Genomic DNA, 14362 nt, shown 5'->3' on the forward strand with positions numbered 1-14362 from the left:
AGTCATAAAAACGTCATAGTATAGTAAGGCATAAAAAGTCATAAAAACGTCATAGTATAGAAAGTCATAAAAAGTCATAGTATAGTAAGGCACAAACAATCATAAAAAAGTCATAGTATAGTAAGGTATAAAAAGTAATAAAAATGTTGCAGTATAGTAAGGCATAAAAAGTCATAAAAAGTCATGAAAACATCATTGTATGGTAAGGCATAAAAAGTCATAATATAGTAAGGCATCAAAAGTCATAAAAATGTCATAGTATAGTAAAGGCATGAGAAGATATAAAAACGTCATAGTATAGTAAGACATAAAAAGTCTTAAAAACGACATTGTATAGAAAAGAATGAAAAATCATAGTATAGTAAGGTATAAAAAGTCATAGTATAGTAAGGCATAAAGAGTCATAGTATAGTAAGGCATAAAAAGTCATAAAAAGTCATAAAAACGTCATAGTATAGTAAGGCATGAAAAGTCACAGTATAGTAAGGCATGAAAAGTCATAGTATAGTAAGGCATAAAAACGTAATAGCATAGTAAGGCATAAAAAGTCATTAAAAAGGCATAGAATAGTAAGGCATGAAAAGTCATAAAACCGTCATAGTATAGTAAGGCATAAAGAGTCATAGTATAGTAAGGCATAAAAAGTCACAAAAACGTCATAGTATAGTAAGGCATAAAAAGTCATAGTACAGTAAGGCATAAAGAGTCATAGTATAGTAAGGCATAAAAAATCCTAGTATAGTAAGGCATAAAAAGTCATAAAAACGTCATAGTATAGTAAGGCATGAAAAATCCTTGTATAGTAAGGCATAAAAAGTCATAAAAACGTCATAGTATAGTAAGGCATAAAAAGTCATAAAAACGTCATAGTATAGAAAGTCATAAAAAGTCATAGTATAGTAAGGCACAAACAATCATAAAAAAGTCATAGTATAGTAAGGTATAAAAAGTAATAAAAATGTTGTAGTATAGTAAGGCATAAAAAGTCATGAAAACATCATTGTATGGTAAGGCATAAAAAGTCATAATATAGTAAGGCATCAAAAGTCATAAAAATGTCATAGTATAGTAAAGGCATGAGAAGAGATAAAAACGTCATAGTATAGTAAGACATAAAAAGTCTTAAAAACGACATTGTATAGAAAAGAATGAAAAATCATAGTATAGTAAGGTATAAAAAGTCATAGTATAGTAAGGCATAAAGAGTCATAGTATAGTAAGGCATAAAAAGTCATAAAAAGTCATAGTATAGTAAGGCATAAAAACGTCATAGTATAGTAAGGGATGAAACGTCATAGTATAGTAAGGCATAAAAAGTCATAGTATAGTAAGGCATAAAGAGTCATAGTATAGTAAGGCATAAAAAGTTATAAAAAGTCATAGTATAGTAAGGCATGAAAAGTTATAGTATAGTAAGGCATGAAAAGTTATAGTATAGTAAGGCATATAAAGTCATAAAAACATCATAGTATAGTAAGGCATTAAACTTCATAGTATAGTAAGGCATAAAAATGTCATAGTAAAGTAAGAAATAAAAAAATGTCAAAAAACAGCATAGTATAATAAGGCATTAAAATGTCTAAAAAGGTCATAGTAAAGTAAGGCATAAAAACATCAAAAGACGTCTGGGTTAAGTTGGGAATGAAAAGAAAAAAACGTCATAGTATAGTAAGACATATAAATGTCAAAAAAGGTCATGCTATAGTAAGGCAAAAAACTTCATAATAAGACATCATGGTATAGTAAGGCATTAAACGTCATAGTATAGTCTTGCATTAAAGTCATAGTATAGTAAGACATAAAAACGTTAAAAAAAAGGTCATAGTAAGGCATAAAAATTACAAAAAACGTCATAATACAGTAACGTCATAGCGTGCAAGTATCCAGGCTTCTTCCCTTCATCCTTTTCTGACAGGCATACATAACATAATGAAAATGCTATTTGTGGAAATATATTAATTTTTGCAGTGCAAAGTTTTTATAAACTTAGATAGATAACGACCGTTAATGTAACGCTACCATTAATAGAACACCTGTAAATCGGAGTAATACATGTAGTTAAAAGTCCCAAGGTTGTTATACTCTATATCAGCACTCATGGAATGTCTCTCGTCCAATCAAATGACTTCGTCGGAACTAACTGTTGTGTAAAGTATAATAAGGCATAAAAACGTCATTGTCTAGTAAGGAATGAACCGTCATACTATAGTAAGTCATAGTATAGTAAGACATAAAAACGCCATAGTATAGTAAGAAATAAAAACATCATAGTATAATCAGGCAAAAAAAGTCATAGTATAGTGAGGCATAAAAATGTTAACAACAAAAAAAGTCATAGTTATACAAAAAGAACTCACACAGCCACAGGGAGCACATGCAAGCTGCAGACAGAAAGGTGGGGAATAACTTCTAGCCACTGTCCTGCCGTACCGACCCATTACAAAATCATAGCATAGTAAGGTATAAAAACATCATTGTATATTAAGGTATTAAAATGTCATAGTATGGTAAGGCAGCTTAGTTTGCTTTTGCCTTGGGCCAATCATCTTTTTACAGGTTGGATGGGTATGAAATGTGGACTATTTCAAATGTATCTTCATGATCATCACAGTGTATAAAATCCAGCACCCTGCTTTCATTCCCTCAGTCCGCATCATGAATGTTTACTGTCGCTACTGCAACAGGTGCCGGTTTAGTAGTAGTAGTAGTAGTAGTAGTAGTAGTGGTTAATGTTAGCTTAGCCAACATATTAACACAATAACAATAGTATAGGAAATACAATTGCAACCTACCTTACATTAACCAGGGTCCTGTCACTGCATATCTTTCAACCGTTAACGTAGTGCACATTACTTGTCGCCGATTATTTAGGGGGAAAAAAGCATAAACTATGTGCCTTTACTTTGAAAAGCTGAAATGGCAACGTCAGCAGGTGGACATGTGTTTTTCCCGAAAGTGGCCGAGTGACACAAGTCGATTTGATTTTGGCTCAGACTGGCGGAAAACTGTCCAAAACTTTCAAACTGTGTGTGTGTAATATTGAAATCCACAAGCATAGACTTGAGACCTACTAATACTTTTCATTTATTTGTAAATTAATTGAAAGTATATTTTTAACTAGTGGAATCTGATAATACTTTTTATATTTGCAAAGTATTTATGTGAATTTGCAAATCTATTTTTTTGTATTTGTGGAAGGTGTTGAATATTTACAGATTACACATTTATGCATGGATTGTCGATTTGTTCACACGAATAAATGGCTATTGAAACAAATCTACCTCCATATCTAGGAAAATATAAAACACTATGTTCCACATTGTGCACCTTTTACAATTTTTTCTCCACACAATGTAGCTTCAAAAGTGTTGTTGCTCCTGTCAGTGGCACAGCAGTGCTCCATTAAAGCATCAAAAGCATGTAGGCTACTTATCTTTATTGCAACACCTCCTTTCACACATTTCCTGAGGGAAATGGAAAACAGCAGTATTGATAAAAAAGAAGGCACATGAAAGACTTCTCCAGCACGGTATCCTGAATTTCATTTCTCAGGCTTGGAAACATTGCTTTCGTTTAAGTCGCCAATGGGTGGTATGAGCAGTTTGGGTTTCCTCAATTTGTGCCTTAACCCTGAGAGTGCGACTTGTCTACCAGCGAACTTAAAAGTCAAACCGCCTTATGTCACATTTTAAAGCAAAAAAAACTCACAGCAAAATAAAGTAAACAACTAAAATATTTATTAACTGAAGAATTTTTTTACAGCAAACTCTTATCACGACACAGTCTTCAAGTCAAATGACACTTAACCCTTTGAGTACAATTAGGTTGGCCACTGTGATCTGGAGAAGTAACAATGAACAGACCTGGGAGGGATTCATCCGCCGCGGTCCTCTATCAAAAACATGAACAAGCACATCAGGATCTAGAAGGTCCAAAACTGCTGCTTTTTAAAAAGTCAGACATTAAAGGAGAAACACAGTCGCTTGCTATTTTAGTAGGAACTGAATCAAGAATAACATTGTCATTTTGAACATTAGATTTTTTTTTTTTTTTTTTTTTTACATGTGTACATAGTTCTATTATGTCTGTTTCTTGTGAAGAGAATTTTCAGTTCATACAGACGTGTGTTGAAGAAAAAAAAATGGCTTGTCGGTGCGGTGAACAGTCCGTCCAAGCTCCTGTCCGAGCTCAGACTGCGCTCAGTCTGATTTCCACTGAAGTCCACTTCTGTTGACGCTTTTAGTGAGGGACACTGATCAGAGATCTGTACATACACACAGGCTAATCAAACCCATAATGCTGCCCTAAAACAGTGAAAAGACATTAAACTATGACAGATACTAAAAGGGTTAAGGCAAGAATAGAAAAATAAAGAAATAGTAAAAACAATAGAAATGTTGCATCTCTCTCATACTCGCCGTACAACGTTCAGATCCTAAGAAGCTGTGTTAGTGAGAATTATTCACATAGTCTTACTCTCTTTACAGACCCCTTCACTTTACACAGTATTTACAGCAAAACAGAACCTGTCTCACAAAAAGAAAAGTAGTCCACCAAAATTAACACATTATTCATGAACACAATGATAATTAAAAAACTGTATAATTTTTATCATATCGTCAGTATGTAAAAACATTTACACACAGACTTGCAAATAGTGTTTTACAGTAGTCATTATATTTCATATCAAATTAATCAACATAGCAATCTTTTGTACAAACGTCTGCTTTCGATTGCTGTGTTCAACTTCAATGGGTACAGATACCATTTACATCACTTTTTTCTGTGTGTTTGTGTGTGTGTGTGTGTGTGTGTGTGTGTGTATGTGTGTACTTTGTGCACAGTTGACAGTTTTAGTTTTGCAAGAGGCATTGTGATAATGGAGGATGCTCAGATGAGACACAAACAGATGTGGTGGTCACCAAAGACGACACAAGGACAACATGGCTGAGAGGTCAGAGTGGCGGCACACCTCGCTGCACGCCACCGCCCCTTCCCTCCAGACAACGACCAGCATCACCTTTCCCAAAAGTCAGTGAAATGACCACCAAGCTTTGGAATCCAAACAATGCGCTCTCAGTGCATGAGAGGGTAGAAAAATATCTTTCGGAACTGTTTGTGTGAGGGATCAGAAAAATGACCGGAAACAAGAACTACTTTCACATTAAATAATGGTCAGCAGGAGGGAAATGGTGGAGGTCACCCCAACGGTGGTTCCAAATATATTACTATTATATACTATATATATTATAGCTAGCTCAGACTACAACACTCCAGAAATCTCAGGACTGCTGTAATTCTCTCGATACAAGACATTTTACAGACTGTTGACATTTTTGGACTGAACCTCAACTGGAGCGAATGATCGTGATATTGAACAAAAACACACGAGCTGTGACTCCGTAGACGAGTCCACTGCGTCCCTCATTTCCTGCCCTCAGATGTAAGGTGTGCTCTCATTGGATACTGCTCATCTCCTGCATCCGACTTGTCTCCAAAGTGCATCTTGTTTTTTGTCTATGATATGAAATATGTTGTAGCGGGTGGGATTGCTCACGACAAAGAGTCAATGATTTTTTTGTCTCGGACCTCAAGTATTTCTCTGGGACAGGAAACTCGCAGAAAGCCATAGCTTGGACTAAGCTGTAGAGTTCCAGTGTGAGCTCTGATGGAGAATTTAGAACTTTTAGAGCTCCATCTAAGTTAATTCACTTCACATAAAAAAAAAAAACAAATGAAGGTTTTACTTTCACTGTGAAGGATTATCTCAATCTGAGGAAGCAAATGGATTCTTTTGAAGAGGGAAGATGAGTCCTGATATCTGCAACTATGCTGACGGTGAAGAAAAACCACAGAGGAAGAAGAAAGCGTAGAGCGCGGACCTTACCTGTTTGAACCAGCTTTGAAAATTATACTTCTAGACAAATTATTTTACCTGCTTCAAATGAACTGATTGTTGAGTGGGTTTTATAACAAACGTTTACTGAATAACTTTTTCCCCTTACCCAAAGGTGAACCTGGCGAGTTTTTGCTGTTATCAGACAATCATTTCACAGACAAAGCACATAGTTCACTTCGAAAGATTTTCAAAACATGCTGGAGTTTCCCTCTGGTTTCTTTTAGGAGGACAAAAAAGAAAATGAACAGTGATGGACACTCGGGGTGATAATGATACTTGAGGGAAACGTTAGCGCTATCGAGACAAGCTTGTGGATAATGGAGCGAGGTGTGAAGGAGAGGACGGAGCAGGAGGGCAGATCACGTCAGAGCTGTGAACGTATGAACTGCAGCAGGAAAAGCACCAGACTTCTCCTGCTTTCGTAAGCCTGGCTGCCTGTAAGCAGATTCAACACTCTGTGACCTCCTGCCATACTCAAATCCAGGCCTGTGTGACATGGCTTTAATTATCCACATTTTTTCATGTCTCTCCGCCACACTCTGTGCGTGCCATATGGTTGAGAGCTGAGGAGCCCTGGGAGGTGCCACATGAGTCCACCCTGCCACAAGCTGTGCTGATTTAATCAACAGCTATGACTGATGCTTGTTGTGGCCTGCAGGGTGCTGCTGTGCACCTTCACGCTGCTTTCACAAGCTTTTATCATGACTATTGTTGTTATTCATAACTATCTGGCAGTCAACATCAACAGAGAGGAGACACTGAGGCTGAGGGAAAGTGTTGGGAAACAGAAGTGTTAATGGCTCAGCAGGGCAGACAACAGATAGGTCCCGATTTAGAGCCTGGATCCTCCCAAGGATTCGGCTCATGAAGGTGGGTGATTTAAAAGGAGCCGAAGACAGAAGACTGTGGTACACTTGAAATGAACCGCTTTGCCGTTAGTGTTATCTAGCTGCATCTAAAGGCGATGTTTACACGTCCTCTGAACCACAGTCAAAAGCGGGGGCCTAGCTTGAGGGGGAAGTTCAGGCCCCGCGTGCTTTCACGTCCTCACGCCTAGCCAATCACTGCTTGAAGTGGGTGAGATTGTCAGATTTTTCTCTGTTTTGGAAAGCTAAAAAAATTGTTCAATCAAAGGCCGAGAGGGGATTTCAGATGCTGTTTGATGGTCCAAAAAATACTTTGTTCAAAAAAACAAAAAAGGAAGATCTGTTGAAATAGGACATGCTTTGTTATTATAACATATAAGCCGTATCTAGAAACATGGACATCACACGACGCAGTTTCTGAATTGGGAGCAAAGAGCGATGACATATAAAACATTTAAACTGTATGTAAAGAGAAGTTATGCACTGATTTGTTTTATTCTTTTGCACATTTGGCCACAGAACCACAAATTTATAGGTGTGCTGATATAACTATATCTAAATCTATTAACCTTAAATAAGATCAAGGTTATTTTATTTGATATTTCACCTGTTTTCCACAGACACAGAGGAGCGCCACAACATCTGTCCAGCTGTGAATCCCTAACGACGACTCATAATGCTCAGTTGCTTGTCTGTCTCTGGTTTTCGGTTTGACACGCAACGCTAAACAGGTTTCCACAAGACATGTAGTGAAATGGAAACAACACAAAGACACATCCACAACACAGTGACTGTTGTGAGAGCGACTATTGCCTCAGTCTCCTCCTGAGCCACAAACACACACACACACACACACTCACTGTTTGTTGACAGTTATAGCATAGAAACACAGCCTCCAACACCCCAGTCTGTCCAGTGCGTGTTTGTATTTTTCTGTGCACACACTGGCATGCACGTGTGTGCGTGAGTCTGTCTTATGAATCTGAGGGGAGAGTCGTCAGATGAAGGGGGGGAGGGTGTGGCAGTCCCGTAGTGAGAGAGCAGGACGGTGGGAGAAGGAGGACAGGAGGAAAAGAGCTTTAGTTGTTCTGAAGGCAGTCGAGATCCACCGAGCAGCAAACATTCCCGTTCTGAGCATGAAAGGACAGGAAAGAAGAGATATAGAGTGTTAAATATACTGTAGTGTATTATAATATGCTGTACACGTTGACTGTAACAACAGCAGTCGGAGCCTGGCTGACCATAATCAGTCAAACTACAGAGCCTTAATGTAGAGGGAACTGAACACGATGTTAACACCATCTCTGCAATATCAGTGAAGGGTCACTACACAAATCACAACAGAACATACTGCCCTACCGTTAGTCATTCATTCTCAGGACTATCTGCTATGCTTCTGAGATATCCATCTCTGAGATTTATGCTGCCACTCTAGTACATTGGAAGCGAACAGAATTTAGGATGTGTGGCTCCAAGCGGTGACAAATTTGAGAAATTGAACGGCAATATGTCTTCCCACAGACAAGTGTCCCAGTTACTCAGGGTAATCAGCAGACTTCACTGTGACAGTGTCACACTTTCCACTGGAACTACTTTCCACTGAAAAATAGTCCCTATAGAAAGGCTTTCAGAAACCAGAGTATAAACTGTCTGAAGGGCTCGATACGTCTTTGGTCAACGGGAACGAGGATGGATTACTGACCAGGCTGATAGGACCTGTGCTCTCTGACATGGGACAGGCTCATATTGTCCTTACAACTGTGACGTGTAATGGCACATGCACGATTAAAGGATAAGCCTGTTGATACTCTGCACTTTTCTTATTGTCTACTATTCCCACGACAAGACCCAATCAACACTGAACTGATCACATTCTCAAGTACTGTCTTTGTATCCAAAGACTGATGTTATTCCTCTGTGCCAAAACCATTGTCTAAAAAGAAGAATTCATTCTAGTTAATTCTAGTTTGAGTAACGTTTCCTTCCACAGATCCCTGAAAAATCATGAGCCTTTTTAAAAAAAGGAAAAGGAATATTTACATTTACTTTTATCCAAAGCGACAAACAAGTGAGATAAATAAAACCACAAGCGGCAATTATCTGGCTCCAAGCAGCTTGCAAGCATTTGCATTCTATACATAATATGCACGTATTTATAAAATTATATAAAACCCTTGACCTGTGTATCCCCAGAGAAGGTGACTTGCTGCCTGTGCCACTGGGGAAATGTGTATGTGTGAGTTCCGCAGACACGTTATGGAAGTCAGACACAGACTAACACACTGTTGGTTTTGGTCCTTCCATGGGATTTGTTAACAATAAGAAAAGTATAGAATATCACCAAGCAGCCTTCTCCTTTACATTAAGTCAAAGCTTTTGAAGTGACCAACCAATCACAGCAGCTATTACCACTTGCTGTATGTATCTGTATCTGTATGTAGATGATCTGAGTTAATGGTGACATGTTCCTGACAGTGATTTACATATTTTGTTCTTTTAAGATTAAATGCCTCTTACATCATCTGTGACAGATATTTTGCATTCACCTTGGATGACAGACAAGCTGACGATACATATCCTCCAGCACACATTAGCTAAACTCATTATCCCCCAGTTTTCACCTCAACGTACATAAATACGAAGTGAATCATGCTTCTGTAAATGCATGAGATTTTTGTATCCCAAAACTACATGTAAAATGGTCTAGTTGGTAAAAGCACTATTGCAGCTCAAAAACAGGCTTAGTATGAATTATTTATTTAAATACAAAATCTGATTCATAATTTTGTGAATTTTTGGTTGAGCACTTAAGCAGCCGCACCGGTGTTAAATCCAACATGGAGCAGTGAAGCAAACCTTCTTAGTGATTGTTGTTGCTTTGGCCTACCTTACACTTGCAGGTGGTGCAGGGCGAGTTGGGCATATGCCATGTGTCTCCACTGAGGCGGGCGACACCTGCGGGGTCCTCGCACGTCTGCCGGATGTCATATGACAGGTTGTCTGCCATGCAGGGGTCTGTGACGCAGCGCGGGCAACACTCACCCTCCGCCACCGCCGTGTACTCGCACATCAGCACGGGGCAAACCAGAGGCCAGCAATCCACCTCCCCCTCCTGCAGAGGCACAGAGAGAGGAAAAGAGAAGAAAAAAAAAAGAAAGTGACACAACTGTTACTGGGTGTGTTGGTTTTTTGTGTGTAAATCAGCTGATCTGGCAACTGCAGTTACAGCTCACATGCTGATTTGTTGCCACATCTCTAATTAGAGAGGTGGTAATTATCTAAGTCCTACACACACAAACACACACACACACACACACACACACACACACACACACACACACACACACACACACACACACACAGCAGAGCGGCAGATCAGGGCCAGGTAATAAACAAAGCCCAGCTCTGAGCTTCATGTTGATGAGGAGATTTTGTTTGTTTTCTTTTATGTCATCAGTTTCTTCTAACGAACCTGTCTCACCACTCTAAGGGAATTAAGATGAAGGTCAGCTTTCATTTGTGTGTCTGTGTACAAACCATGCAGCGGCACTGCTGGCAGCCGTACAGCCAGGACGCTCCGCTGCGGTAGAGCGTACGTCCATTCTGGTCCAGACACTGGCTGCTGGGCCTGTTGTCACAGCCGGGACAGCAGAACAGGTCCTCGTCTGGGTCTCCGCAGTCACAGGGTCTCCTCCTGCAGTACGTCTGCCCGTCCTGCACAACAGAGGTCTCAGCATTCAGGGAGTAAACAGACTTAGATATATAGCCCTGACATACATGGCTGAAATTGTGTGGATAAAACCCTAGACGGGTTTCTTACCTCACCTGCACATCCACTTTATAGAAAAAACATATATATAATGTATTTGTAATGTTTTATCTGTGCACATAAATCAAATCAAATCAAATCAAAGACCTCATATCACTTCATATCCTGGGCTGTAAAGTACATCCCCATAGCCCCTACAAAATAAAAGTGCCTCAGACCAACAGCGATTCACATAAAAATGAAATAAGGAGGTTATAAAGACACATCGATGTGAACAAATACAAATTTCCCTTTGTTGGCCACACTGCCTCATTGTCTTTGACAAACAACCACAAATTCAAATCAGTACCATTTGGTGACAAAAGTACAGCCTCATATATGCACAGAGAGCACCAGGATGATGCTAGAGTGGTGCCAGACGTCCTCAAAGAACATTCCTGTTTGTGATGGAAAATCCTGTCAGCTGTGAATCCTTCCCCATTAGTGTCAATGACACGTCTAATGTTAAAAGTTGGACTTGAACACAGCGCAAAGACTTTCAGCCAATGGCCATTGATGTACACACCTCAGTTCTAAACCTGCAGGAGAGGAAATACTCTGTTCCTCAGCCAAAAAAACATCAGGGAAGGACAAATACATGAAACAGGCCAACCTTTTCTCTCTGTAATTCTCACTTTATGCTCAGAGTAAGAATTGAGGATACGTATTTACACTGGTGTTGTTGGTCTGTGTTCTTTTGCTTGTGGGGAAACGCAAGGATCAATTTAAGTGGTCCAGTTCTTACTTTTCATTGAACAGGGGAGTCACGCTGTGATCAAACAGTTGTTAAAACTGAAAGGTTTCATCATTTTTGCAACAGTGAAGAGTATAATGATTTCCTTACGCCCTGAATATTGTTTCAGAGCCTGAAAAATGGATGAATTTTGAATGAAGCAAGAATGTGTTAGAAGTTTGGTGTTTTGGTTGCAATGCAAAGTCAAACACAGGGGAATCTGCCTGATCTGTGAGTCTCTCTAGCCACCGTGTCCCTGGCACCCCGTCTCTACCCAGAGAAAACTTTATGGGCCATTTTACTCGGCACAGCCAGCACTGTCTGGCCTGGGGACGACAGTGTAATGGAGATGTAAAAATGTTACATAAAATGGCTGTTAGAAAATGTATGGGGGCCATAAAATCATTCCGCATACCATTAAAAGGGCAATACAGAGCCAATGTTTTATCGATGCATATTGTCCTGCTACAGTAACCGTTCAGTCCCAGGGTGCCAGTATCGATGGCCTTGGTCTTTACAGTTACGGCCCTGGACTTGCTGAGAAATTACTGCCAATTGTACCGGGCCTGGCAGGATATACGAAGACAGACTGTTGATTTTATGCCAGAGCTAAGACCAGGCCTGCATGCCAATGCTGCTCTGTTGTGCTATCCAAAACGACATCATTACTGCTTTGATTACAACAATTTTATGATGAATTTGATGACTGCTGATTATTATCATTATTATTATTATTATTATTATTATTATTATTATATTATTAGGTGTGACTTGTTTTCAGCACAGTCCTAGGAAAATGTATGTTTTTCTGAAAGTAATATAATCTAAGAGCCTTTCGGTTCCTGTGGGATCGCTCCTGTGGAATACTAAAATCTAATTCTTCTATTTAACTCAATTTTCTGTTTTCAGTTTCCTTTAGTTGAATAAAGAAGATGTTTTTCTCTCAAGTTTCCAACTTTTATTTCATAAAGTAGAGTTTCTACAAGCTCTTTCCTTCTCCACCCACCGCTGTATTTTTCATTTGCCCTATCCAGCTTTACACACGTCAAACATATCAAATCAATCAACCATCCTCTCATGTTCAACAAAATTATTCACATTTTGAGTATAGTTTGATATTTTTTATCTCTTGTTTCTGTAGTTTCTGACGTGGTTTGCTTTACTTTCGCTCTCCCTCTTCACAGACCAGTTATTTCCCGGCTGCCTCACAGCTACCAGTAGCTTTCAGTGTTGACACAGAGTTAGACAGACAGTTAGATTTATGAATGTTTTTGTATGCACATCTGTTGGATATTGTACTAAGTCAACATCAGTCACACACATCAGAGGGCAAAACACTAAGCATTCAAACTTTTGTTAGTCAGTGAGAGACCCTGCACCAGATCTGTCCTTCGTGAACGAATAAAATACAGCCAGACTGAAGTGTTGACTTGTTGGTCTGATTGTGTTCACTTTTTCATCCACAAGAAAATCTTTTCACCCACGAACCTAACAGCTAGAATAAAAACCAGCAGGGCCGTGAATCCTCAAGGTATCCCGAACACTGATCCCCCAAAGGGAGCAGAGCATCTCAACCGCCTCTCAATTATGTCTGTTTTCTAAAACTCTGCTGCGCCGGGTCTACTTTTGCCAGAGCAGCTCTCATCTCTGAATCGTGAAGTTCCCTCGTGAATGTATGTAAATGCCTATATTTATTGACGGTTGACATGAAATACATATTTAATGCTGCATTTCATTTCAAAGCGAGTTTCTCTTGTTTGTTTGTGTCTCCTCTCCGACAAAGTCTGTGAAGCATGAGAAAGAATACTAGAGCTACAAAATGAAGATAGCGCTCTGCATACACCGACTTAAATGAGTTCAGACAAAAAGTATCTGTTAACACGTCATAAAAGAGCTGCAGACATTTACTTATTAAGCTTGTAAAACACTCAAAATGTCAACAAACAACTCTAAACTATACTGTGACAAGAAAAGAAGAAAAGTGGCTGCTAAAGGACAGACGGCTTGAAAAGGCCCTGACTCTGAAACTCTTCAAGTGAACGTTTGACCCATGAATACGTCACATGTGAGCTGGACCAAAGTTTAGTTCATGTAATTTTCTCGCAGAGGAAGCATAATGCAGAGAAAGCCACTGCAGGATGTAAATAATGGAAGTCAATGAACAAACATGTTGGCAACACAATTTACAATAAAGATTAAATATGTATTTTACAGAAAACAAAAATTTCTGTCATGATATGTGTGACTGAATTGGATGTAAAAACATACCCAAGTAATTTGCTTGCGTTGACTAGTGTTGAAGTGAAATGTCATAAGTCATGCTACACAAGCATAATTGATTTTACCTCTCAGTTTACCCTTGGTATTTACTAGGGGCAGTTCATGTGCGACGTCCTGGTGGTAAACTCATTTTATTGCAAATAAGCATCTGTGTCTGTTTTGCATTAATCTCACTCACTGAGCCTCACCTTCGCAAAGACAAATCTGATCAAAATCTGCGTCCCACTCTGACTCCAGAGCACAGAAATGAGTCGTTAAACTGCCACAAATATTTGTCAGAATGTAATGCAGGCTAATGACAAACAGATGGGAACACTGAGGTGTTTTTCTTTTCCTCTTCGATTCTTATTATTTTGCTCTCTTGATGTCAGCATGACCAGAAAACTCTTCTGATATTTTTTCTGTGTGTTTGTTTGATAACTATTCAAACAGATGTTAGCTAATTCAACCCCCAGACAGTCAATTACATGTGCGTTTGTTGATCTTTGTGCATGTAGTGTTCTCACAGAGAGCTAGCTCCTCACCACTGATGGGTTTTCTGGGATATTGAATGCATGATGAATATTTTGCATATTTTGTATTGGTGCTTGCCCTTGGTTTTGTCCTACCTTTGTGTATCAGGTGATACTCTGAAAAGTGGCAGTGCTCCATTGCACACTACATTACACAAACATTATAGAATACATGCTCCATACGTACTCGTTACACATATCCTTGATAGTTTATTCTCTTCCCTATGACTATATATTATCATTATATATATTAACAGCTTAGGG

The 14362-nt window shown here is 39.0% G+C and overlaps 1 protein-coding gene across 1 annotated transcript in view; it reads right to left on the reverse strand.

Annotated features, from left to right (window-relative positions):
• Positions 1 to 3715: 3715 nt before the first annotated feature.
• Positions 3716 to 14362, reverse strand: part of LOC111655488 (protein kinase C-binding protein NELL1) — a 238209-nt gene continuing 227562 nt past the window's right edge. The window contains exons 18-20 of the mRNA XM_023406920.2: positions 10303 to 10479; positions 9653 to 9877; positions 3716 to 7895 (exon numbers count right to left, since the gene is read on the reverse strand). Coding sequence (XP_023262688.1) covers positions 7845 to 7895; positions 9653 to 9877; positions 10303 to 10479 — 453 coding nt within the window. The 3' untranslated portion in view covers positions 3716 to 7844. The remainder of the gene's footprint in view (positions 7896 to 9652; positions 9878 to 10302; positions 10480 to 14362) is intronic.

The sequence above is a fragment of the Seriola lalandi genome, unplaced genomic scaffold (assembly GCF_002814215.2).
Source record: "Seriola lalandi dorsalis isolate HSWRI2012SDOR001 ecotype SW California unplaced genomic scaffold, Sedor1 jcf7180002054319, whole genome shotgun sequence".
Lineage (NCBI taxonomy): Eukaryota > Metazoa > Chordata > Actinopteri > Carangiformes > Carangidae > Seriola > Seriola lalandi.